Source organism: Xenia sp. Carnegie-2017, unplaced genomic scaffold, assembly GCF_021976095.1.
Source record: "Xenia sp. Carnegie-2017 unplaced genomic scaffold, XeniaSp_v1 HiC_scaffold_25, whole genome shotgun sequence".
NCBI lineage: Eukaryota > Metazoa > Cnidaria > Anthozoa > Malacalcyonacea > Xeniidae > Xenia > Xenia sp. Carnegie-2017.
The window spans coordinates 2,915,188-2,942,183 of record NW_025813488.1 but is presented as its reverse complement, the minus strand read 5'-3'; the positions used below and the strand labels follow the sequence as shown (position 1 = coordinate 2,942,183).

General features: G+C 37.1%; 4 protein-coding genes across 4 annotated transcripts; all 4 read left to right on the top strand.

The window, feature by feature from the left end:
• Positions 1-20: 20 nt before the first annotated feature.
• On the top strand, positions 21-5,407 carry LOC124452942 (cell division control protein 6 homolog). The gene is made up of 15 exons (XM_047003605.1): positions 21-367; positions 588-770; positions 1,283-1,458; positions 1,562-1,639; positions 1,856-1,951; positions 2,543-2,617; positions 2,880-3,079; positions 3,214-3,380; positions 3,498-3,604; positions 3,691-3,753; positions 3,894-3,970; positions 4,058-4,226; positions 4,401-4,597; positions 4,769-4,909; positions 5,121-5,407. Exons 4-15 carry the CDS (start codon positions 1,573-1,575, stop codon positions 5,211-5,213), a joined length of 1,452 nt encoding a protein of 483 aa, XP_046859561.1. The 5' UTR covers positions 21-367; positions 588-770; positions 1,283-1,458; positions 1,562-1,572; the 3' UTR covers positions 5,214-5,407.
• Positions 5,408-5,824: 417 nt separating this feature from the next.
• LOC124452936 (signal-induced proliferation-associated 1-like protein 1) lies at positions 5,825-20,820 on the top strand. The gene is given in 23 exon segments (XM_047003596.1): positions 5,825-7,943; positions 8,953-9,098; positions 9,413-9,565; positions 10,099-10,134; positions 10,236-10,311; positions 11,009-11,107; positions 11,321-11,424; positions 11,752-11,909; positions 12,599-12,705; positions 12,777-12,911; positions 13,275-13,369; positions 13,451-13,537; positions 13,975-14,033; positions 14,114-14,222; positions 14,299-14,436; positions 14,503-14,548; positions 14,551-14,617; positions 15,352-15,600; positions 15,948-17,785; positions 18,599-18,714; positions 19,011-19,042; positions 19,535-19,616; positions 20,074-20,820. Coding segments are annotated over 23 exon segments (5,214 nt in total). The 5' UTR covers positions 5,825-6,733; the 3' UTR covers positions 20,146-20,820.
• A 24-nt stretch (positions 20,821-20,844) lies between these two features.
• On the top strand, positions 20,845-25,070 carry LOC124452934 (DNA polymerase eta-like). The gene is made up of 8 exons (XM_047003594.1): positions 20,845-21,089; positions 21,317-21,562; positions 21,654-21,888; positions 22,016-22,119; positions 23,193-23,312; positions 23,592-23,781; positions 23,870-24,027; positions 24,136-25,070. The coding sequence occupies exons 1-8, from the start codon at positions 20,959-20,961 to the stop codon at positions 24,860-24,862; spliced, it is 1,911 nt and encodes a 636-aa protein (XP_046859550.1). The 5' UTR covers positions 20,845-20,958; the 3' UTR covers positions 24,863-25,070.
• On the top strand, positions 25,051-26,911 carry LOC124452935 (2',5'-phosphodiesterase 12-like). Its single transcript, XM_047003595.1, has one exon. The coding sequence runs from the start codon at positions 25,051-25,053 to the stop codon at positions 26,833-26,835; it is 1,785 nt and encodes a 594-aa protein (XP_046859551.1). The 3' UTR covers positions 26,836-26,911.
• The last annotated feature ends 85 nt before the right edge of the window (positions 26,912-26,996 follow it).

Sequence of the window (26,996 nt, the reverse complement as noted above, 5' to 3'; positions counted from 1 at the left end):
TCCCCTCGCTTTTTCACCTTGGTTACCAGAAAGGTCATGTGACAGGATGTGATTGGAGGAGGAATGTAATTTCGCGGGATTTTCGTAGTAAGGCACAACATTTAATTGTTTAGTTCGATTGTGTCTTACAATTTTGAGCTTTTTTATCATTTATTTTGGGCAAATTTCTGGTCGTCCTTTTAATTTTTTATTTTTAAATTGATAAGCCGTCGTCCGACTTCAGAGTTATCAAATATGGTGAAGACTAGGCAACAGTTTAAGATTGCTTTTCGCAAACGTAAAAGCAAGTATTCGAAGGAGAAGCCATTAGATGGCGGAGTCGACGGTCGTGCGGAGAAATCATTGGTTTTTTATGACAATACCCAAGGTATGATTTAAAGAGATTTTTCCTCGATGAATCTATGTGGAAAGTTGTCTTTTAAGATGGCACATAGTGAAAACGGGATGTACACTCTGTGCTCTATAAGACACCTCAATTTCACTCAAGTGAAAAGTTCATATTGATTTATTCGAAGAGGTTAAGTGTATAGTTCAAAACGTCTTTCATAGCTATGATACTCAGTGGTTTGTGTGAATAATTTCCTTAGGTGAAGATGGAAGTGACAGTCCAGTGCCATCATCCCATTCATCGCCCATAAACAAGAGATCGCACAATGAGATGGAAGATGTTTCAAACGATCGCTTAGTGCAAACTTGTGTATTTCAAACGAAAAACTCAGACGAAATAGCCTCAAAATTCCGTAGATTTTCAAACCATAATGAAAACGAAGGTAGTATATTGTACTCTGTGATAAGAATCGAGGAAAAGTCATAGATAAACCAAACAAATATTTCTCATCTTTTGTACACGTGATGAAAATGGCGGTAATAGAGGTTTTTACCTGTGGAGGTGGGGGGTGGACCTTAAAACATTTACACTTTGACTAAGAGTGCACATTTGTGGGGTTAGGGTGTGTATTACTCCAGCTTTCATGAAATTTGTTTAAAATCTGTTGAGATTCTAATACCAAACAAAAAACTTGGTGTTTATCAATTATAGACAACCGCAAAAGTCCATCCCAGAGAGTACAATACTTTGTATATTTTATAGTAGTGTGTGCCCCTGTATATTATTGTTGTATTTTTTAATTGTTCAAAACTTAAATATATTGTTAATTGGTTATTTCCATCATCCTCTTTGTTTCCCCTTGCCAAAGTTGCTGCTTAATATAATATTTAGTTCATCTATTCTGCTTGTAAATAAGCTTAAAAGATGTTAAGATTCAAAAACTGTTTTATGCAGAGAATGAAGGAAGTTTGACCATTTGCAACACAAATATCACTGGGCAACAATCCAACAAAAAGAGAAGTTTTAATCCTAGAAGAAAACTTAGAAGCACTCTTCGTCATGCCATAACCAAAGTTTCACCAAGTGATGGTCCAAAACTGGAATTAGCTGCTCATCAACAAAAAATTCAGGTAATAATTGACAATGACCAGAGTTGATTACTTAATGAATAAAAATGAGTTGATTTCATTTCACTGGAATACTAACAATGAACTTTTTTTCTGCTTAAATTAGATAATCAAAAGATGATGTTAGATTCGGCTTCTACAAACATTTTATTTATGCCAAACATTAAAATACTGAGAAGTGCAGGTAATGCTGTGAATTCATATGAAACTTTAGGTATTATTCATGTTCTATTTTGTTGAATTGAATTTTTGTGTGTTAGTCCATGGTGACTTTTCAATTCATCTCAATATTTGTGATGGTTTGTCACGATATGGCGATTTCTCGAAAAGCATGAGAAATATGTGAACGGCATAGTGTTGGAAACAACTGCAATATGAAGTTGAATTGTGTTTTGTCTAGAAAAAAGATTGCCAAGTAGATTTGCAAACTCTCTTGCCCAAACAAGTTGCGTGAAAAAGTTGGTGTCAAAGCTATCAAATTCTTCCCTGGAAGTTGGTAAGTAAAATCATTTTGCTGGATGTCAAACATTATATTGTAATGATTTACAGTGAAAGCATGATTTTGATTGTGCAAAATGGAAACATGTGTCGAAAATGATTAATGATGAACAAAGTTGAACTTAAAAGGGGGGGGGGGATTGATAAACAATGGAAGAAATCTGCTTTCCATTTGATGAAATAAAATGACTTAACAGACTTATATGAAATTTGATTCTTTTTAGCACACGTGAGTATAAGATGAGTTTTAGATCTTATGGCTTTTGAAATTTTTCCCCTCTTTCACATGATATGCCTACCTACGTCAATATCATTGTGTTGTGCTTTTTAAATGGATTTTCATGATTTTGGGAGATATTGGTGGTGGAAATTGAGTGCAGTAGTGGGCTAGAAGGCATGCTAAAGGTTCATATAAGGGTACTAAGAGTTTGTGTGTGTGCCACAAGCCCCTAACGTACCAGATGATTATGGCTTGACATTTATTTGTGTGCAGTCATGACTGCATTTTTTTGACTGATTCGTTTATCATGGATAATGAATGCTTCATTGGCATTTCAATTCTGAGACACTCCGATTGCGTTTTCTCCAGATAAAAAGCACAAGTGTATTTCACCGAAGGATACGACTTCTCACAGACAGTTATTTCGTTGTTCCAGGCCAGATGGTAAGATAAATTTGTCGTTAGAAATCAAGTTGAAGTACTTCGATTGTTTTATTATAAATTGCCTGCACTTTAAAATGATGGTAGCTAAGAACAATTTAAACGGATTAAAAAAACGCCTAGGTCATTTCACTGTTATATGTAGGTAGTATGGGACAACTGAAGTCAAAACTGGGCAATTCTTTCGTCTTTAAATAATTCTTTAAACATTGATTTTATATTGTCGACATTTACACCAAAAACAATGATTTTTCTCATTCTTTAGCTCAAGCTTATAAGAAAGCAAAACAAGTCTTCAATTCTTCCATTCCATCGAATCTTCTTTGTCGTGAAACGGAAACACGACAAATACAAGCGTTTATTGAAGAACATACAAAATTACAGAAGCCTGGAAGTTTGTACATATCTGGTCCGCCAGGAACAGGAAAAACGGCTTGTTTGACCCATATTATAGAAGATTTACAGGTATAGATTTTTTTATATCGACGTAAACGGCTTTTTACGTTGCTTAAATTTTTGTTTTGTTAGTTTTATGATTTTTTTTCATTCACCAACGCAATCTGGAGTCTACTCTTCTATATAGTCGTTCCCTCTTGTAGGAGAACGGAGTGAAATGCGACATTCAATGTATCAATTGCATGAACCTCAGTCGATCGCATCGAATCTTCTCGAAGATAGCTCAGGAGCTAACTGGTTGGGACAAGCTCACAAACGCAGAAGCTGAGAAGTTTTTAGAAAAGAAATTTACTACTAAAGGCGCACCAATGTAAGTACGATTGGCTTTTCAATGGGCACCAACCTTTTAATCGGATGACTTTTGGGCATCGATTGAAACTTTGTCTTCCCTCTGGACCTCTATCATCAACTGTTGTCAATTATTTAGTGTTTTGATTCTGGATGAGGTCGATCAGTTGGAAAGTAAACGACAAGATGTTCTGTACACAATGTTTGAATGGCCATCCCTACCTTCCTCTCGGCTCATTCTCATCGGTAACATGTTTAACTCTCGTTGATCACTTTTAGCCATAGACGACCAATGTGATCCATGAATTGATAACATTGTATTCATTTTGAAGGAATCGCCAACGCTTTGGACTTGACTGATAGACTCCTTCCAAGACTGCATTTACGACCAGAATGTAAGTTATTGACTGCCTAGTTCGATCTTCCCACTAAATGATCAATACACGTCTGTAAAAAAACATTTTAATCATTTTGCTTGAACTTTAACAAAGCCATAAAAACTTATCAATTCTATATCAGCTCGTCTTTTGTTCAGGTAAACCCAAATTACTTCATTTTCCGCCTTATTCCAAAGACCAAATCGTGAAAATTCTCTCGGCAAGATTAAGCGAGGTTTGATTTTCTTTCGTGTTCTCTTTTTTGTTGTCTTTATTGCGCAAATCAACTGAATAGAAACGTATTTTTCGTGTTGAAATTTAGGTCGAAGTCTCACAGAATGTCGTCGATGTAAGTGCTGTTCAGTTTTGTGCGCGGAAGATAGCAGCCGTGTCCGGTGACATGCGCAAAGCCTTGGATATCTGTCGTAGAGCTGTTGAAATTGTCGAAGGCGAAGTACGACGACAGCAAATTCTGAAACCTGTAGATACTTGTGAGTGGATGAAAACATGACAAATGCTTAAGTAGCTTTATTATGTAGTTTGAATGGCACAGTTAAGTCATCATACCACATTCCCCCTTCTATCCCCGTTCCTCATTTCAGCAATCGATATTTTTGTTGAAAGTGTGAATTGACAAATTCTCAACCCTAAACATTTGTATTCAGCCCAATCGTCTACAAATGAAGTGAAGAAAGTCACCATTGCTCATGTTTCAAAAGTAATATCCGCTGTTTACGGTTCTCGTTTGATCAACACTTGCGGTGGTGAGCAGCCAACAATCCCTCTACAACAGAAGATACTTATATGTACTCTCCTGCTTCTACAAAAACAAAGTAAACTTCGCGAGTTATCAGTTGGACAGGTATGTATTATGCATCTTGTTGTAACCGGATTTTAATTTCAAAAACAGACATTCAAAAACTGTATATGTCTGGCCATTAAACCCCCGCACACCGGTTCTTGCGTATTTGTCGTTCATGACGTAGGTTTTAGCAGATATAAATTTCTGATTAAAATAATATTTTCGTTCCAGCTTCATGAGACGTATAGAAGCATTTGCAAGAAAAGAAAAGTTTCTCAAATCAATCAGGAAGACTGTCTTTCATTGTGTAGTCTTCTCGAGACTAGAGGCATTGTTTCACTAAAACGAGCTAAAGAAACTAGGAGTACTAAGGTATACATACATTTGTTCACATTGGGCTCTTCACTTCCAAAAAGACTGGAAAAACTTTATGAATGTAATTGACTTCATATCTTCCTTTTATGAATGTAATTGACTAGTTATACGTCCCTGTAATTTCTCACTATATACTCAACTTTGCGGTTCATTCTTTGTCTTTCTGCTGATCCATTCATTTCCACAAGTGTTTTTTCCCTACTTTTAGGTTTCGTTGAAAATCGATGAGCGAGAAGTCGAACATGCTCTTAAAGACAAAATTCTCATAACAAGCATTCTTCAAGGAGGCTTGGCATTGTGATGGCATTTTATTGCTCAGGAAATTGTTTTTCAACTATGTCAAAACATCCCGGTCATTTTTAACTTGTTTTTTCCCACTTCACCTGTTCGTACGAAGCAATCATTAGTTTATTTATAGCTAGTGTTTTTGTAAATTTTAAGAGTTTTTATTGCACGGATTTCAGTATCGAATTGAGTAAAGTTTGATTTGAAATACGTTTGTTTGAGTAAACTCGTTTTCTCCTGCGCTCTACGCAGGTGTTCTTTAAGTTTCCATTTAACGTGGGAATGTGTTTTTTGTCACCTTTCGTGTCACCTAAAACACGTCAATTCTTGACGTACAAAGCTGTCGTTTTTTGATTTCCGTGTGCTTTGTGTCAGTTCATCTGGCTTTATCAAATAATTGTTGTTTGGAATGGTTTCCCTTAGTAATAAAAAGTAAATGTAAAATTCTTGTTGAGAAAGTATGTAAAATTTTTTATAAACCTTACGGTGATTTAGATGATAGAAGAATGTTCGTGGTGGTGTCGCAAAGACGATCATTTCCGGAATTTTAACGATTTCAAACGATAGCATTCCGATGCATGAATGGGGGGGAGGGAGCAATTTGTGTAGGTGACTGAGTTCTCAATTGTCAAAGTGGACGACACGTTGTGAAAGACGATATTACTCAACTACTAGAAATCTGTTTTCCATTCAACGTGGTGTATTTTAGGGGTTAGTCGAAGTAACTTTTAGTGTCATTGTTTGACACGTCTCTTCAAGAATGGCTAAATGAGCTTCAAAGAAGCGTAATGCTTGCACATCAACGATTTATCTGTGACATCTTGCGTTTGTCTCATTCGTCTTGACCTGGTTTCCTTCGCGATAAATGTGTCAATGATAAGACCTCTGCGTATTCTTTAAGGTGGCGTTAGATGTCATCGGGAAAATCTTTTTACCGTTTGAGTTATTTCAAGTGCCAACGGTGAACATTTACGGTAAATTAATTTAGGTAATCATAAATAATTACATCGTCATTTATTTGTATCATTCAAAGCGAAAGGATTTTGTGCGTGAAAGCCACCAGATCATTCGACGAAACTCGGCTGTTGTTTCGTTGCTACGAATTATTTCATCGGATATCGTTTTGAATACAGCTCCTGATCAGAAAACGAGCCATAGTTTAGCGGTGAAAGATATTAAACTTTTTTTGTTGTAACACTATACCGCGGCCCTAACTAGAGGATCGTTTGTGTATCATTGTGCAAAAAAAAGCCCCTCGAAGCACTTTGTATGCATGAAGTCGAAGCAAGACGTTATTTTTAGTCGAGTCAGTGATTTTAGAGATCCTTTGAGTTCCGGTTCGTGAGATACAATCCAGTACGAGTTACATAGATTTCGATACAAATCATCACAACGTGCAGCAGCGTACTGGATGACTTATGACAACAACGATTACGACGTCTAGATAAAAGTCTGTGAGGGAGATCAAGGTTCCCGAAGGGGAAAAACGATTTCTTTTGCTGCGAATACTTTCAGTATTGCTAGTTGTGTGAAATAATGCGCTTGGAGATGTCGAAAATACAGCACAATCGTTCTAATATGTCATCAAAGAGGCAAGGTATTGTCTACAATGGTGAAGAACAAACTCAGTTTGACGGTATGCCGTCGTCTTTGCCGCGAGGATTCAATTATTTCCCGGGACAAGCACGAGAAGCAAAATCGTCGAACCTCTTGAAGCATAACAAAGACGACGAGACGAGAAAGAGTACGGGTTCCATACACAATTTTGGTCCGAACACCGAATATTTTCACGTCCGTAGCTCGAGCGATACAAGCGAAGTTCATATGATGCCCATGTCTGTTGCCAGCAATGATCAGAGAAACGGGGAAATGCGAGAGGGACCGAAATCTGGAGATACATTTCAAGACATTATTAAACGTTTTGAGAACGCAAGTTTTAAAGGACAATTGGAACAGAAACTCAACAACTTGACATCAAAGAAAGGGAATGACCACACAGACTGGAGTGGAAGTGGTAAATTATTTAAATCACCTGCGATTTCAGGGACAGCCAGTCCTATGACAGACAAGAAAGCATATCTCAATCTGAAACGCAAGAACTCATTAAAAGGGAGTTCAAGAAAAAACAAATCTGACGACAAAGGTGGGATCCAGGATGAAAGAGATTGGGAGAAACCGAGAAAGGCATTTGCGCATTATGATGTTCAAAGTGCTGCATTTGATTTTGATATTATTGCAAATGACATTTCAAAGAAAGGTGATGCCTTGAAGCGACAAAATACAATCACTGGGGCGTCAGCAGCATCAGGTCGTGAAACCGCAGCAGTTATTGCAAACAAATCGCAGATATACAAGTTGTCCAATAGTGCTGAAGATATGAGAGAGGATGAACAAGGTGATTATAAAACTAATGAGCTTGTTCTCTCATGTCCATTTTTTCGTAATGAACTTGGCGGTGAACAAGATGAGATGTTCGGAGAATTTCGTTACAATTCATCGTATAAGACACTTCACGGACAAAGAAGTCTAAATCGCCGACATTCTACAGTAGATGTTGTGCTCACTGCTTATGACTCTATACGACGTGGTCAGGTCTTCAGTGCAACTGGAGTCACAATACTTGACTCTCAATCTGCACAGGGGGAGATCAATGAACCAGCAGATCTTTGTAGTATGGAGGATCGTAAGATGTTCGAACATGTTGATCACGGAGCTTTCTATTATCGACATTATTTTTATAACCAAGGTAAGTAAGTATTGTACAAGTTTGTTAAAGTGTTAATGGTGCAGGTTAGCAGGTTAGTCGTAAGAAGGACTGTTGGTGTGTGTGTTGTTGTTGACTGACATTTTGACTTCCTTAGCAGTATTCATCTTCAGAGTCAAGTGACCACCAACAGTTTTACTTTAGATTGCACTAACCTGTACCTACAAACATGTAATAATACATAGCTCTTTGTTCAAACCATTCTCTTTGATTGGAATTATGTCTTGTCTCGTCCCGCAAGATGAATATTATATCATTTTATGAAAGTAGGAAAATTGATTTTTTGACAATATATGAAAACACAATCTATAAGGCACATTTTTGACAATGAAGACCAGGTTCCAAAAGAATGTGGATGTCCTTGAAAATAAATTGAAAAATTAAAGGCCTCATTGATTTATGAAGATGTGCTTGAAAGTGCTTGAATTAAATTTTTTTTATCAAACGTTTGTATTCATTTCACTGCAGCTCCACTTGAAAAGTGGAGTTGAAATTTTATCTTAACCCTTTATTGCAAAAAAGTAACTTGTTTGTTACATTTTAAAAGTTTGTAGAAACTTACCAGCATGGCAACTTTTAAGTCATATGAAAACACACCATTTGCTCTCAAATTTTTTTGTTTTAATTTTGATCGTATTTTTTAATAATGATTTCTTGCTTTAGTCGTGTTTTGTGCGCAATTCAAGGTCTTCCTTCTCCTTAAATTTTTCAAGATATATCCTTGAAAAAACTTGAAATTTTACTACTTCAACCTTGTACATGAACTATTTAAAAAATGTGTCAGGATTTTTATATGAAAATCACAAAAGAAACAAAACCTCTTTTAGAGCTTCACTACTATACACCTTGTACGACAATACATCATTCTCCAAACCACTTCCATCCAAATTACCTCTTGCTATTTTGAAATTTGAATTAATCTCATTTCATGTATTTTGTTTGATAAAAAAATGAATGTATGGCTCGAAAGAAATTTGTTTCGATATTTCAGATCACGTGACCTATGTCGGGGAGGATGAAAAATTTGGTGCTATAGCAATCTCATATAAGAGAGAGAAATCAGAAATTGCGTTGAACAGTGCGGAGGAATCTACTTTAACACAGTATGAGTACAGGGTCATTGTCAGAACAAGTGCTGTAAGTACACAGTTTTCATACACTTTAACACAGTATGAGTACTGGGTCATTGTCAGAACAAGTGCTGTAAGTACACAGTTTTCATACACTTTATACACAGTATGAGTACAGGGTCATTGTCAGAACAAGTGCTGTAAGTACGCAGTTTTCATACACTTTATACACAGTATGAGTACAGGGTCATTGTCAGAACAAGTGCTGTAAGTACACAGTCTTCATACACTTTATACACAGCCGAGGACAGAGATATTCTGTTTTCACTTTATAACTGTTGATATCACATCAGTAATCTCTGAATGTTTGTTTTTCCTTAGATGGAAACACTACGTGGTAGTTTGTTGGAGGAATGTATACCGTCGACGTCACGTCATAATTCATCACGTGGTCTCCCTCCTAAAGATATTTTAGAATATGTCTGTCCAGAGCTGAACCTGAGTTGTCTGAAACTTGCAATGCCAACCCCAAAGGTACGTAGTAAAGCCTTCAGTACTGACTTCGTGAATGAAAATAGTTCTAAAGATAGCAAATACCATAGTGAATGGTAAAAGTAATATAATAAGTTGATAGCTCTTAAAAGAACTGTTTTTAGTAAAGAGCACTAAACCAATAGTTCTAAATTAAATGACACGATGCATTTCGGGAGACTACTCCTCAGGTGTCAACGTCTGCTAAATGAAAATTTACAATCTACCGATATTTATAATGCCAAGAAAGAGTGTACGTCATCTCCAAAATGTATACTTTAAGACTGTTTTTACACAGTCTGCCCTGCGTCCATTTTAATGACTTCGTTTATTCGTTAAAGTATGCGAATGAAAACTATAAGTGAACAGTTTCAATGCAAATGGAAAAACGTATTCTCACTATTGATTGTGCTTTTGTCGTATTTTCTCATTATTTCGTCTAGAGGATTCAAACACCAAAGAGTCCGTTTATCCCCGCCATTTTGTAGTTCTAGCCCTGAAGCGTGTTGTCAAACATTCCTTTCTCCAATTTTCAGGTGCCTGAAATTCTGTTAAAACTCGACGAACAAGGGGTACGTTGTTTGTACGCAAGGAACAATTGCGTATTGGTGATTTGAATGTAAAATTGACAAACTGTAATCTGACGGTTGTGTATCACAATATAATCTTGCAGGTGACAAGACAGCATAAAATTGGTATACTTTACTGCAAGGCAGGTCAAAGTACCGAAGAAGAAATGTACAATAACGGTAATTATTCTAGGGCAAGCGTCACTCCGGCTAAACGATGCGCTTTGATTGACTCAGAAACATTTTTGCCGGTCCATTATTTTCCCGTAATCGACCACGGTCCAAAACGCGTAATTTTACTGTCAAATGTAAACAAACATCGTTAAGCAAACAGCAAAACGCAAAATAAACGAAACAAAAAAACATTTACAAATGTGATTCGAAAGAAAAACACTTGGAAAACAGTTAAACTATCTAGACGATACAATTTTAAACGAGTTTATTTTTTATGGACGAAAACTAGAAAAGTGAAAATCAACCCGTAAAACAGCAAGGACAAGAAAGAAAGCAAGCTTCGTTTCAGGTCAAATAATGCCATATAATCCTTTTAATAACCTCGCTTTCTCGGTCTTTACTGAGAAATATCGGACCTCTGTCTTTTTGTACAAACCTCGCCCTACGGGCTCGGCCCGTTATTTCTCCGTAAAGACCTCGCGCTCGGTCATTAAGGGGTTAATAATGTATACAAAGTATATTAAATACAATTAGCTTAGCCAGTCCGCAAGTTTTGTCCTGTTAGAAATCTATTGTTTTTCCATTGAGCGAACTCGTAAAAACTGACAGGACTAAATGATTTGGGGCCAGTCTCGGCACTGATGTAAACAACTTGTAGTTTACTGCGTTTTGATGTGTTTGATTTTTGCCTCGTGTTTTTCAGAGGAAGCTGGTCCCGCTTTCGAAGAATTTATGAATTTGATTGGTGAAAAAGTTATGCTGAAAGGCTTCCAAGGTTATAGAGCACAGTTGGACAATAGGAGTAAGTTTGATTATTGACGATTATTGTATGACAAGTAAGCTTTTGTCGAATAGCGTTCACGAATATTTCCAAAATTTCGCGATTATTTTTTTTTGCACCTAACTATGCTTCAAGAGCACAGTTTCACTTGTCTTGAGATGCCTTTCCGTATGTACTATTATCTCTAAGAAGTAATCATTATGATAAAGATTTGCCTTATTTTCCATCGTTCAGATGACTCCACCGGCGTTTATTCGTTGTATCGAAGATTTCGTGGTCGAGAAGTCATGTTCCACGTGTCAACCATGCTGCCGTGGACATCGAACAACAGGCAACAAGTTAGTGCGGTTAGAATATCTTGGAAACATGGGCGTGTGGAGTCTGGGGACTGGGGCAGAGCGGCGGGAGGGGAAGGGAGGTGGGCAATTTAGTTGGTAATGGCACAGATTCTTGCTAAAGGTTGGGTGAATTGAAGTTTTAGTCGCTAACTGTTGATGTCTGCTGACCCAAAATTTTTCTTAAGGACTTTGAGGTCGTTCTAAAGCAACATGCATAGTATCCTTGATCGAGGAATTGCTTATATACCTCATTTGTTCAATGGTCAAACAAGCGTTTGACATACCTCGAAAATGTTTTGATCTTCTTTATTCTCGTCACTTCTCTAGTTGCTTCGTAAACGTCATATTGGTAACGACATTGTTACTATCGTCTTCCAAGAACCCGGTGCGTTGCAATTTACACCGAAGAGTATTCGATCACATTTTCAGCACGTGTTCATTCTCGTCCGAGTCTTTGATCCATGTACACCAAACGTGAAATACCAGTAAGAACGTTTGTGCATTTGTTCATTTGTGCTTACTTCTCCAGAATTTGAGAGATGATGAAGATTGGTTATTTAAATTCATATACTTTCTATAGTGACGTAGTGTTCATGTATACATTGTTTACCCTCTTGTATCCTTTAACATCCTTTGAACTCCGTACTATATTTTATATAAATAGAGATAGTTCATATGAATGGATTTACAGCCAAAAAATATTTTACTGGAAATTCGGCGATTGTTTTAATGAATGCGTTTGAAAGTTTCGACAATATTTTTACAGTAAATGGTTTGAACCCGGGAGTATCGTTACATGTTTGTAAATGTAGATCGTCCAGGTTGGTATAGTCCTGAGAAGGACTGTTGTTGTTGATGTTGACTGACGTTTCGACAACCTTAGCGGTAGTCATCTTCAGAGTCAAAATGTGTCATTCTTCATCTTCAGAGTCATTTTGACTCATATTTGTTATCTTTATTGTTTGACGTAAGAACCAGATAACAAATACGGCTAACCTGACGTTTACTCCTCATTTGACTCTAAAGATGACTACCGCTAAGGTTGTCGAAACGTCAGTCAACAACAACAAGAAAAGTCCTTCTCAGGACTATACCAACCTGGACGATCTACATCTACAAACATATAACAATCTATTTATTGGAATGATTGAAATATTTTTTTCGTTTGTAACAGAGTTGCAGTGAGTCGTTCGAAAGACGTTCCAGCGTTTGGTCCTCCAATTCCCGCAGGCGGAGTTTTTACCAATAAAGATGGTTTTCAATCGTTTCTAGTAACGAAATGTATGTTTTACTGCAAAAGCAAAGACTTTTTATCGAAAATTTACAGTCATGTAACTTCGTGTTCGTTTTAGTGATAAATGCTGAAAATGCTGCCCACAAATCGGACAAGTTTCGTGCAATGGCCGTGAGGACGCGACACGAGTATCTCAGGGACCTGGTAACGAACTACACGACTAACACCACAGTAGAGACTGGAGCCAAGTTTGGTAAGGAGCACAATCTTTTATCCTTCCTTCTTATCCTCTGTCTTTCCTCTATTAAGTGGAAGTTCACCCCCTCCTGAATACAAAAAGATTGATGCACTTTGGAGGGGTGGGTGGGTGTGCCGATTCAAGTACATTTGTTGTGCTAACGATGCACTTGGGAGGGGTGGGGGATTGTGCTGATTCAAGTGCATTTGTTGTCTTATCGATGAACTTTGGGTGGGTGTGCCGACATTTGTTGTGCTATCGATGCACTTTGGAGGGGTGGGGGATTGTGCTGATTCAAGTGCATTTGTTGTCTTATCGATGAACTTGGGAGGGGTGGGTGGGTGTGACGATTCAAGTACATTTGTTGTTCTTTATCAGGTATGTTTTCCTTGGGATCCAAGAAAAAGGAAAAAGTCCATCCTAACGTCAAACCAGAGGTTTTATCCAAAGGAGGTTTATCTTGGGATGTTGAGGTACTTTATGGGATATGACGGATTCATAAAGTTGCTGTTCTATAGACCCTTTAATTGACATTTTTACTCTGGTAATTAAAGGTTGAAGATCATCGTAATATGACAATGATAAAATGCTTTCTGGTTCTCTCAGTGGAATCTTTTGTACTTATTGATCTCTCGACCAGGGTTTGTTTACTTTAATTTTACCACTGAATAGTGATGTTTTGCTGCAGGTACGCTTCGGTGTTAAAATTACGATAGTATGTAGCTTGGATTGTTTATTAAATTCCTGTTTATTTGAAAGTAGTGAAATTTTTCCTTATCTCTTCTTTCAAAACAGCAAGAATCAATGCAATTTCCAGAAGATTTTTAACCATGTAAATTCTCGTAGTTACGATCCGAGACAGTTATGTAAATATTCTCGTTTCTTCTACAAAACTCTTTGAAAATTCCTTTGTTCATCAAATGGCTCAATTCGTGAACATACGCGCAATAAATTATTTAGGAATCTTTTTTTATTTTACACTTAATTATTTGTAAAATTGTTCAACAACTGATGTAATTGTGAATTATTTTAGTAAAATATATCAGTCTTTCATTGATTAAATTATTCATTCATGTAGGAAGCCATATTCTTCATACCATGTAAGGCGATAATAGGCTGGACACCAATGTCGCAGAAGTAAGCCAACATTTTAATTTATCTTATTTTACAAAGCGTTGTACTTGTTGTTTTCTATGAAATTTCTTTTCTATCTTCAGGCTGAAAGTTTTTCATGGTGTAGGGGATTGCCTTGTGTTGAATTTACCATCCTCAGAAGATATACCCAGCATTTTGAGACGGCTTGAAGTGGTCACAATCGGCTGTCAGGTAGGAAAACGATATGAATTTTGTGGACGCGATGATCAGCTTTATTTTGAGCTAGATCTCACGATTATTTCTTAAGACTATCGCGATGACACTACGACGCCACAGCTCTGGACAACTTGGTTTCAATGTACACAGCGAGGGTATGGTTGTTGATGTTGAACAAAATGGACTTGCGCATGTCGCTGGTCTTAAACAAAATTCACGATTGGTTGAGGTAAGGAGAGACATAACCATATTTCTTTATTCGAGAGTTGTCCATTTGCTGAACTCGTTTTTGTAGATTTTTAGCCATCCCGTTGCTATGATGACGTATGAAGAAATGGTTACGAACTTCGACGTCCAGGTCACGTGCCTGTAGTCGTCATTCCCCCATTCCCCGACGGCAAACCTCGAAAGTATGTTGATATGTTCTAATAAACTTAAGCATTATATATAATTTACTTTTGAGTATTAAACTATTTCTAATGAACACACCAGATCTAAGTGAAAAAATCTCGCGTTTCAAAACCAGATCACTCATTAATGAAGACATTAGACTACGGTATGTAAGGACTCAAGTTCCAACATCAGATCACTCCTGATGAAGACATCAGACTGGGGTGTATAAGAACTCAAGTTTCAACATCAGATAACTCCTGATGGAGACACTAGACTGGAGTATATAAGAACTCAAGTTTTAACATCATATCACTCCTGATGAAGACACTAGACTGGAGTATATAATGATTCAAGTTTCAACATCAGATCACTCCTGATGAAGACAGTTGACTGGAGTATATAAGAACTCAAATTTCAACATCAGATCACTCCTGATGAAGACATTAGACTGGAGGAAATGAATACTCATGCTTCAACATAAGATCACTCCCAATGAGTGCAGTAGCTTCGTTAGCCTGCAAGTTTTGGTACAGCAATGTAAATTTCAGTTCATCATCGTTATTCATTTTATTTGAAATCTATTTTTTGTCTATTAAATGAACTTAGAAAAATTTGCATGTAGCCGGATCAAATTTACGGACTGGCTATGTCAGCGAGTGAATGCACTAGACAAGAATATATAAATACTAAAGTATCAACATAACTCATTAACACAGCCGAACATAACGTCAAATGTGAAATGTCTTTCCAGGGGTGTACAACTCGCTGCAATTAACTACAATTCTCCCAAGGAGTCGTCGCTCAGCACGTTCAACGCTGTAAAATATCAACAGTCAATGGATCGTAGTCTACATTCAACTATCTACGAGGCTGAAACGGCAACATATTCAAACTCGTCTCGAGTCTATGATTCAAGCCAGAGCATTGATGAGAGCAGACCTAATCACAATGGCATGCCTTGGGTACGAAGACCAAGCTCACCGACAAATAGTGATGACAGGTAAAGTAGTTTGTGTAAAAGACAGTTGTGACAAGATTGATTGTTCTACGACATTATCTTACATCAATGTACTACGAATTTTATTTGGTCGGTTAGATTTGGGCATTATTACACCGAGAAATCTTTGTTGCCGTTTGAATGTAATTTGATTGCTGGTTTTTGTGGATTGAGTTAGTGTAAGCATTGCTTTGTCCCTCTCGAGTGTTGAAACACTGACGAATGAAGGATAACATGTTTTTAAGATCGCAACATAACAATATCTTCATATGTTGTGGACATGGGGAAACTCCCTTCATGAAAATACGTGATCAAAATTTGAAAATGCATTTTCACATCTCTCGCTTTAGGCACTCCGAGCTCGAGAATCAACAAAGATCATCCAATTCTCAAGAGCGCAATACGTCGAACTGTAATAACACTTACTCATTTTCTGATTCGAAGAGAACACCAAACCAAATAAATGGTGGGGAAACTGTTGTCTCTCTCAAGTATATACCTCGCTCTGACCCTTCTACCACAAGGTCAGCGGACTCGAGACGAGGAGATGAGCATACAAGTCCTGAGTCACAGACCCGTACCTATCTTTACTCGCGCTCCACACCAAAAATTGCCGACAAGCGTGCAGCCGCTGACCTACTGCAATCGAAACTTAGTGCTCGCGCACGTGGTGAAACACATAATCCACGAAATACTCAACGTGCTCCTCCGTATCCAGGTTCTAAACCAACACGCCCCCCTGAATACACTGCTCAAGATGAAAGGCGCGGGATGAGTATAATGCGAAATAACTCTCCTGCTAACAACTTGTCCCCGCCCGAAGGCCTGCACCCCCGTCTTGAGATCATTCATTCAAGGTCGAAGTCAGAGCCATGGGATCCTAACAATGGTCAAGAAGGCATGCGCAGAACATACAAAGAGACGACATTAGGGCCTCATATTACGACAGTTGAGACTTTTCGTGAAAATGAGCAAGTCATGTCGGAATATGTAGATAAAATCGAAAAGGCATTTGGAGGCACCACCTCAGACCACTCCCCCCAGGTTAAAAACAATCGAAAAAACCGCAGGCCACCTACAATACCTCGGCATGCTCTCGTGGACTCGGAAAGCCATTTGTCTAGTGCGTCCAACGAGTCGCTTCCCACGAGTGAACCTTATAGTGATTCGGAAAGAGAGCCAAGCTCCGGTGGAGTGAAAAAACCCGTATCCTCGAAACGCATCGTCAGTAAGAAGATAGGCATTCGAGCTGAAATTACAAGTACTACGGCAAAGAGTCCCGGAGTCATGGATACGTATAATGCCCGGGAGACCAACTCTCCAGGTGTAAAAAGTTCAACAACTGTTGTCGTGCGGTCAAAGTCCAACGGGATATCAGGGGATAACACGGGTAGCTTGACTAGGACCGCACGAATACATAGCAACACGTTACCTCGGACTGTGAATCGCGAAGAAGTGATAGTGTCTCGTGAAAATTCAGCCGCCCTAACCCCCCGGATAAGACAGGGTTTGATCCGTGATCAAAGTGATAACATGTACCTTTATTCCCCACGGCCCTTTACTACTGCTGTTTATCACAGCCGGGGGCCTGGTCAAGAGACGGAAGCATTTCACTATCCTGATGTAGAACCGAGACGAGTAAGGGACGAGAAAGCGAAGATTGTTTCACAGACCAGGATTAGCATGATGTCACCAAATGACAGCACTACTCAATTGCCTAATGACAGTGCATCCCAAGCTCCCTCGCGCCCACCGGAGAAAGATACCCGCGCTAATAAAGTGCCGTACTTTGTCAAGAACAAAACGGGAATCACTCCGGAGTTGGTCGATGAACGTATATCAAAGATTGCTGGGAAACAACGCGTTGCCAAAGCATCACCCGACACCAGTAGGCGCCCTAGTCGCGAGAACAATCTTCGAGTTTTGAACGAGGGCACTAAGTCAAAGCAGTCAGAGTCACAGTTGTCGCTTTCTAAGGAAAACAGTAGTGATAATCCATTGATTAACGAGATGTCGTATCTTTTAAGTCAAACTGACGCCATGTCACGTGACGCATCCTCAACCCTCGCGCACACGGAGCAAATGCTTGCCTCGTGGGGAAAGAATTTGTCAAAGACGAAGGATGAGAAACCTGAAACAAAGAAAATGCTGGACTCCAATATCACGTTAAGAACAAGATTTCCTTCAGGTATGATTTTTTTTATTTTTTGATGAGGAAAAAGAAGTATTTCAAAATAGCAAATACCATGGTGAATGGTGATAATAACATTGTAATAGTTCTTAAAAGTACTGTTTTAACCAGAACACTAAGCCAACAATTCAAAGGAACCGTTATTTACAGCTAGAAAGAGACGCTATGCATTTCGGCAGACTACTCGTCAGGTGTAAACGTCTGCTAAATGAGAACCTCTAAAAATAAGGATGACATTGACCTTTTGTAACGTTATAAATATAGCATGGTTTGGAGGTTCTCATTTAGCAGACGTTGACACCTGACGAGTAGTCTGCCGAAATGCGTAGTGTCTCTTTCTAGCTGTAAATAACGGTTCCTTTGAATTGTTGGCTTAGTGTTCTGGTTAAAACAGTTCTTTTAAGAACTATTACATTGTTATTATCACCATTCACCATGGTATTTGCTATTTTGAACTCCATCTTTAAGTTTGTCACCACGACAAAGTCTGTTTCATTATTGAAAAAGAAGTACTGATCGAATTTTCAATATCGGATCATTCTTGATGAAAAAACTGGACTGGTGTACATGAGGAGTCAAGTTTCAACATCAGATCACTCCTGATGAAGACACTAGACTGGTGTATATAAGAACTCAAGTTTCAACATCAAATCACTCCTGATGAAGATACTAGACTGGAGTATATAAGAACTCAAGTTTCAACATCAGATCACTCCTGATGAAGATATCATTCCTTAAGTAAAAGTAGAGTCCTCTCGACGGCAGCAGTGAATGTCGACTTTATATAAGAGTATAACTTTCCTTTTTTAGATGGGACTCCAATAGTTGCGTCATTGGCTCTTGGTCAAAATACAATCATCAACTCGACACCACGCAGACATAGTTTTGACGAAAAATTACTAAGTTTGAATGATATACATTCTGAGGTTTGATGGAGTTATGTTTTATCATTTGCAAACATATTTGTTGTTAACGTTTTCTCTGCTTTTGTTAACGTTTTCTGCTTTTCTTAACGTTTCTCTGCTTTTCTTAACGTTTTCTCTGCTTTTCTTAACGTTTTCTCTGTTTTTGTTAACGTTTCTCTGCTTTTGTTAACGTTTTCTCTGCTTTTGTTAACGTTTCTCTGCTTTTGTTAACGTTTTCTCTGCTTTTGTTAACGTTTTCTCTGCTTTTGTTAACGTTTTCTCTGCTTTTGTTAACGTTTCTCTGCTTTTGTTAATAGAGTATTGACAACCTAACAGCCTCCCGACAGACGTAAGTTGATATTTAATGAAGATTGAAGATTCAGTAGTAGAAATACCTTGAATGAAGTATTTACCAATTACAAAAAGCTGCGAATAGAATTTCCTTAAAAATCGTTTTACTTAATCGGCTGTGTCCTAAGCAGCCTCAATAAGTCAACAACTGTTGTTTACTTTATGAAATTAATGACTTCGTTATCATATTAATTAATGACTTCATTATCATACTATCTCTCATTATATATGTGATTAATTAGCAGATTAACGTTTGGCAATATGGGTAATTAATCGTTTATTAAAATGATTAATTGGTTGTTAATTAATGATATTCATAATCACATCAATATAGGATACGTAAGGATTTTGATTGGCTTCATTATCGAAGAAACAGGTGCATGCTCCATTCATCCAGAAACGCGTTTTTAAAGATTTTTTAAACAAAAACATGCTGTTAATCTAAACGAACGGACTTGAACAAGAAATCATTTCCTGTTCTCTTGTTAAGGTTGCTGTCATCAAAGGAGGGTTTTCACCGTATAACGGAGTTGGAGAAGAAAGTAACAGAATTATCTTTCTTCTTGCAAAAGGTAAAGTTTATCTAAAATTGACGACCCCTGGTTTGTGACAACTGATCGACAACTTATCCGTTTTCCGGTTCAATTCGTTGTAAAGTAAATATTTTAAACTCCGAATGTATTTAAATGTTTGATGTTTTTAGATGTAGATCGTCCAGGTTAGTAGAGTCCTGAGAAAGACTGTTGGTGTTGATGTTGACTGACGTTTTGACAACCTTAGCTGTAGTCATCTTAATATGCCAACGCCAACAGTCATTTTCCGGACTGCAGTAATCTGGACGACGTAGAAAGAGAAATTTTTGTCCGTCGGTGACCAGTAATGTCTTCATATAATTCTCCTTATCCCCATCTGTACCAAGGTCTTCCATATATGCTTGCGAAGTACATTAGCCTAGAACCCAGGATTTGACTTGTAAATTAGAAAATCATCCATGTAATAAAAACATTTCACATTTAATCTTTGTGACAGGAACGAGAAGAAAACATGCAACTAAAACTTCAACTTTCGAAATTTGGGAATACTAAAAGTTCCAGGATTTAAATTAATCATTCTGTAGAGAAGTAAAACCATGAAAGACAGTCCTTTAATAAATGTCTTGTTAAAATTTAAAATGATTAAGAAGAGAAATGGCGTTGTGGAATTTCAAACAAATATCATGTAGGGAATTCAGGATCTGAGTTGTTCAAAATATCCAGAAAAAGAAAGTTATTACATGATGACAATGAATTTGGTTTTCGAAAAGGCGTTCAATCTGTGTTTTTGACAACTGAAATCCTGTGCTATATTATGTTTGTTTGGCTATAGTTTCTTGGCTAGAAGTGAATTTTGGACCAACACATCCTCAACTCACACAACAATGTAAAATGTATGAAGACTAGCCAAGGAATCAGCATTTCGTGTCTTGTTTTGTACTCCCTATACTCATGTGTAGATAGAGATAAATTTGAAAATCTTTTTTATCATTGAAATTATTTTAGTGATGTGGCAAAAACATAAAGGCTGACATAACATAACAAAAATGTCATGATCAGGAATAGAAATTGATTATTTTATTTACCAAATGCTGTTAAAAGCGAAATTAGCAATTAGACAGTGCTTCAAATTTAAAATATGTAAATACTATATAATTATTTGATGATTTTAGTCAACATTTGAAGGAACCTGATTGTAGAATGTTATGTTTAAGTTAAAAATAAATCATACATTATGGATTAAGCAATCGGATTTACTACCTCAGTTAGATTAGGACGGATTAGGATGGCGAACGAGGGACTGGGTCGGGTGTTAAATTTTCATGATGGCGGAGATTTTTGATTTCCTTCAATTCAAAGATTCGCAGTATTGACATGAAAAATGCCTCGCGATCGTACGATCGCTCTTGTAGACATGGATTGTTTTTATGTGCAAGTCGAGCAGCGTTTAAATCCGAGTATTATTGGCAAACCATGTGCTGTAGTTCAATACAATACTTGGAAAGGCGGTGGGTAAGTTGTGCTGTGTCTGTCTCAGATGTGCTACTGTCTTGCTTCTAGTATAAATGAAGTTGTTGATGAGTTGTTAGTGTTTGATCTTTTTTCAAACCACAGTAACTATCCTTTGCTTAAAATGTTGTACGCATCAGTTAAAATTCGTGTGATGACAGTTGTTTTCTGTTGTATAGATGAGTAAGGTGAACATTTGATAACTTAGAAATTATTTTTTTATTCACCAGGATTATCGCGGTGAGTTACGAGGCCCGTAAATTCGGCGTTACTCGACAAATGCGAGGTGACGAAGCCAAAGCTAAATGTCCGCAAATAGTACTGTGTAGAGTACCAGAGTTGAGAGGCAAAGCTGATTTGACTCGATATCGTGACGCATGTGCAGAGGTCATGCAAGTGTTGCATAATTTTGCTGATATTTGTGAACGTGCCAGTGTTGATGAAGCTTATCTCGATTTAACCGACAAAGTTGAAAGGTTTACTTCGAATACGTTTTTCATAAAAGATACAGTTTTCGTGATGAAACTATCATCTTAAATTTTCATAACTTGAATTTCTTGTACAAAGGGAACTGGAGAATACAACATTGGATCAATTAGTTGAAATGACAATGGCATGCAGTCATATCATTGGTTATTCAACAGATATGAACATTCCAGTTACAAGGGGTCAGTGGATGGCTGCATTGTCTGATCAAAGAAACAGATGTCTGGCCATGGCAGGCATTATAATTCAACGAGCAAGAGATGCAGTGAAGGAGAAAACAGGTTTTACCTGTTCAGCTGGTATTTCATACAATAAGGTTATTACATCTTTCGTGTATGTTAGGGCATTGTGGGATTGTATTCTAATGGTGCTAACGTACAAAATGACTGTTGTTATTGGATAGTGAATGTATATATAAATATGCATTATCAAATTTGTTTTAGGTTTTGGCAAAACTTGCTGCAGGAACCCATAAACCAAATCAACAGACAATACTTCCTTCAAAGTCTGTTCCTATGTTTTTTGAAAGTATGCCAATCAAGAAAGTGTAAGTTTATGTTGTAAACGAAGACAGGTTCCTCCTGTTCTTTTGTTATGAAAACACCAGTATTGACTACAAGGAAGACAACTAACATTTGATAATCATTGTGACATATTCATCACACTTCACATGGTTGGTGCATTGATTTTGTGTGATAAACAATCCATAAAGTTGGTAATAACATTCAACATCTTTATAAACTCTTTAACCAGTTATCCATGATTATCTACATCTTTATAAACTCTTTAACCAGTTATCCATGATTATCTACATCTTTATAAACTCTTAAACCAATTATCCATGATTATCTACATCTTTATAAACTCTTAAACCAGTTATCCATGATTATCTACATCTTTATAAACTCTTTAACCAGTTATCCATGATTATCTACATCTTTATAAACTCTTTAACCAGTTATCCATGATTATCTACATCTTTATAAACTCTTTAACCAGTTATCCATGATTATCTACATCTTTATAAACTCTTTAACCAGTTATCCATGATTATCTACATCTTTATAAACTCTTTAACCAGTTATCCATGATTATCTACATCTTTATAAACTCTTAAACCAATTATCCATGATTATCTACATCTTTATAAACTCTTAAACCAGTTATCCATGATTATCTACATCTTTATAAACTCTTTAACCAGTAATCTATGATTATCTACATCTTTATAAACTCTTGAACAAGTAATCTATGATTATCTACATCTTTATAAACTCTTTAACCAGTAATCCATGATTATCTACATCTTTATAAACTCTTTAACCAGTTATCCATGATTATCTACATCTTTATAAACTCTTTAACCAGTAATCTATGATTATCTACATCTTTATAAACTCTTAAACAAGTAATCTATGATTATCTACATCTTTATAAACTCTTTAACCAGTAATCCATGATTATCTACATCTTTATAAACTCTTAAACCAGTAATCTATGTTTATCTACAACTTTATTTGGTGTATTGTTCATGCATTGAACAACTCTCCATGATATTTTTGAAGAAACGATTTTTTGCTATATGCGCTATTTAAACTGCTTTTGTATCTTTCAATTTAGGAGATTCTTTGGTGGAAAGTTTGGGAATTGTGTAACAGAGCGACTTAAAGTGGAGTTCATGTCTCAGTTGACGAAATTTTCAAAGGAGGAACTACAACGAAACTTCGGGGAAAAATCTGGGTAATAAGGGGCATTGAAATGTTCTCGTAAATCATGGCGAGTGAAAATAATGGTTTTTCTTTTTGTCGTTTAATGCATTTGAAACACGTTGCTCCAAAAGGAAGAATTTTTTACAGAAATAAAGCATTTGAAAAAAAGTTTCAGGCTACTTTTTTTGTAATTGAATGTGTAAACCAATCTTAGCTATGTGTTGAAGCCAGAACAACTAGGTTCAATAAGAACTCGAGCTTAAAAATCTCTTCGATGTTCACCTCCTTAAAACATAGTGTTTTTATTTAGAATCTGGCTTTACGACATGTGTCGTGGAATTGAACATGAACCAGTAAGAGCCAGACAGCTGTCGAAATCATGTGGTTGTGGGAAGAACTTCACTGGGAAAGCGCGACTTATTTCGAAGGATAAAGTTCGCTACTGGTTACTCCAGTTGTCGAGTGAGCTCAGTGAGCGACTGAAAATTGAAGAAATGAAGGTGAACTTATCAAAATTTTTGAAAATGAGTACCACATAAGTCAAGAACTTGTCAGTTTTCCATCGCGATTTAATGTTTGTGGATTTAGAACAATCGGTGTGCGAAACTGGTGGCAGTTGGTTTGAGAACAGAAGATCAAACTTCGGCCGTACGTTCTTTTGCTTTGAAAAGTTTGGAACCTGAGGCGATTTGTGAGAGTGCCTTGAATGCGTTGAAATCATTTAACTGTGGACAAGGTGATCAGTGGTTAGTACAACACATAGCGTTAAATTTGAATTGAATTTTTGCAGTCTTTCATATTTTATGGAGAATATTTTTGCTAACTTACTTTTAATGTTCCTTGACTTGCTGCAGGAAGCCTGGAGTGACGTGTTTGTCTTTGAATGCAAGTAAATTTGAAGAAAATTCAAAATCAACTTCCGGCGTTTCCTCAATTTCATCTTTCTTTGGAAAGAAATCGAACGGGAAGATCAGTGAAACACAGACAGTAAAAAATTGCGATGACAGCTCCAAGGAAGAACTTACCAACAACTCGTTACCAACAACTTCTCATAATGTGGATTGTAAAGCACCAAATAGTCAGAGAACTTTCAGAGAATGTGTCGAAACAAAGTGCGACGAAAGTTTGGAAACTCTCCATAGAAATACTTATGAAAATAGTAGTACGCAGAAAGCGTTTGGTTATAAGAAAAACGAAATTGATGCTGGCGTTGTGAATGAGTTACCTGACAGTATCAAACATGAAATTCAGCAATTTTTGGGTTCTGCTGAATCTTGCAACCCACATCAACAGAAAAAACGTACTTTAAATGGCATTCAAAAATACGCCGTTCGTCAAAAGTTAGACGGCCATAACAACGCTAAATCCCCGGCGAGTTATGTGGGAAGTGTAGAGGGAAAATATACTTTGGAAGATAGGGATGTCGACTATTTTGTTTGTGCTAAATGTGGTGAAAAGATAGCAAGCTCAAAAAAGACGGAACATGGCGATTATCATTTTGCGTTGGAGTTGAAAGACGCGAGAGATATGACAGTGAGTCGTCCTAAAACTCGTGAACCGCCAAAAAAAAGGCAAAATTAAAAGGAAATATCAGTAACTTTTTTGTTACTGTCAATAAAAAATAACGAAAATAATAAATTTTATACCAATATAACATGAAGTCAGCATGCCGCTGAACATCTATTGCTGGCTCAACAAAACTCCGAAAAATAATGAACATCAAGACTTATCATTTATCTTAAATTTAAAACAATTTCTAAAAGAAAAATATGAATTACCTATCAGTTTACTCCGAGACCGTGAATGGTATCCTCAATTTAAAGCTTTTATTCAACTTACATGGTAAATCTTTTCGCATGTCTAGAAATTCGGCCGAATCAATTGGGAAAACATTGAAACGAATTGGCATATCAGTACAAAAAGCTCAGGATAAGGGAGGTGAAAATGGGAAAAAGAAGGGAAGAAAACAGGAGATATCAAATCACATTCACGTTCAATTGCTCTGGCCGAATGGACAAATCGTCAACGAGGAAATTTCCAACATTCAAGGCTGGAAAACTGGCAATATGTTGAACATTGGAGAATTTAAGTTTTCTGTTGAAGAAAACACTCCAATTGTTAATTCTGCTAAGATACCGTCTGTCATTATGGCTAATTTCCCTATTGTGCCAACTCTCAAGCTTGAATTTGCCAATGAAGCCAATTCACAATTTAAATGGTTCAAATGTTCAGAAAAATTGGATGTTGTAAATTCATGCACTTTAGATGTTGATGAAAATCTGGACAGGAGTGGTGAGTCGCTGTGGATAGAAGTCAGTCAAAACTTCATATATGAGCCTGCTGTTGATGATATTGGCTGCATCATCAGGTTTTCATGTAAGGCTGGTAGTCATGAAAAAACTGCTCACAATTGGTTTGATGTAACCTCTGTGTCAGTCGTCCAGGCTGCTCCAGGATTTATGCCTTTTGAATCTCGACATCTCTACACAATAAAACCTACAATAGATGAAGACATATTACGTGTTGTGTCCTATAACATTCTTGCTGATTGCTACTTAGATGATGAGGCTACATGTGAGACTTTGTACGGTTATTGTCCAAAATATGCTCTTGAGATTGACTACAGACAACAGCTTTTATTGAAGGAGATTGTAGGCTATCATGGTGATATTGTTTGTCTGCAAGAATGCGGTCGACGTTTGTTTGATCATTACTTGAAACCGATGATGAATGCAAGAGGATATACTGGTACAGTGAGGTACAAGTCGGGTGTGATGCTTGAGGGTGAAGCAATATTCTTTGACAAGATGAAATTTGAGTTGGTATCTCAAAATATGTTTGAGCTTAAGGAATCTTTGCTTCACAATACTTGTAACATTGACTTACTTCAAAATATCCAAGCTTTTCCAGTTGTGTATGAAAAATTGATCAGTCGTACAACATTGGCTCAGGTTGTTGTGTTGCAAAGCATCCCTTCGCCTCAGGACTACATTTGCATCGTAAACACGCATTTATATTACAAACCTGATTCTTCATACATTAGAAATCTTCAAATTATGATTGTGTTGAACGAAGTGCAAAAGTCATTGAATGAACTGGAGAATAGATTGGAAAAAGAACGCCCCGGAGGCTATAGAATTGGTGTTGTATTTTGTGGGGATTTTAACAGCCTGCCAGGTTCTGGTGTTGTTCAGTTGTTGTCTGAGGGTTTCCTCCAAAGCTCACATCAAGATTGGAGTTTGCAAATCGTGGATGATGAAGATGATTTTATTGCATCAAATGTCTTGGAGATGTCATCCTTCAGCCATAACTTGAACTTGCAAAATGTTTGTGGATTCCCAGATTATACAGCATATACTCATGGATTTTCAGGTGTCATTGATTACGTATTTGCAAGCAAGGCACATTTTGATGTTCATGCTGTCATTCCTGTCCCATCCATTGAAGAAATCCAGTTGTATTTGGCTTTACCATCACCTGTTATGCCTTCCGATCATGTTGCTTTGGTTTGTGAGTTAAAATGGAAAGAAAAGAAGAAATGCGAAAAGTCTTAAAAACCTTGTGCTTCATCTGCATGATTGGCAATAGTTTCATTTAATTGTGTAATATGAATAAAGTTTTCTTGCTTTACGTCTTTACAGATTTAGCTGATGAAATTTTTAGCATTATTTGCGATGAATCAAAGAAACTTATTTTATCGTGTTCACTCCGTATC

Bases quoted from the DNA above. Each gene is read 5' to 3' on its own strand.
- LOC124452942 (XM_047003605.1), top strand. From the start codon at position 1,573: ATGATGTTAGATTCGGCTTCTACAAACATTTTATTTATGCCAAACATT. The intron at 3,971-4,057 runs GTTTGATTTTCT...GTTGAAATTTAG, and splicing joins TCTCGGCAAGATTAAGCGAG to GTCGAAGTCTCACAGAATGT. The intron at 4,598-4,768 runs GTATGTATTATG...TTTTCGTTCCAG, and splicing joins GCGAGTTATCAGTTGGACAG to CTTCATGAGACGTATAGAAG.
- LOC124452934 (XM_047003594.1), top strand. From the start codon at position 20,959: ATGCCTCGCGATCGTACGATCGCTCTTGTAGACATGGATTGTTTTTAT. The intron at 21,889-22,015 runs GTTATTACATCT...AATTTGTTTTAG, and splicing joins CTGGTATTTCATACAATAAG to GTTTTGGCAAAACTTGCTGC. The intron at 23,782-23,869 runs GTGAACTTATCA...TTGTGGATTTAG, and splicing joins TGAAAATTGAAGAAATGAAG to AACAATCGGTGTGCGAAACT.
- LOC124452935 (XM_047003595.1), top strand. From the start codon at position 25,051: ATGAATTACCTATCAGTTTACTCCGAGACCGTGAATGGTATCCTCAAT.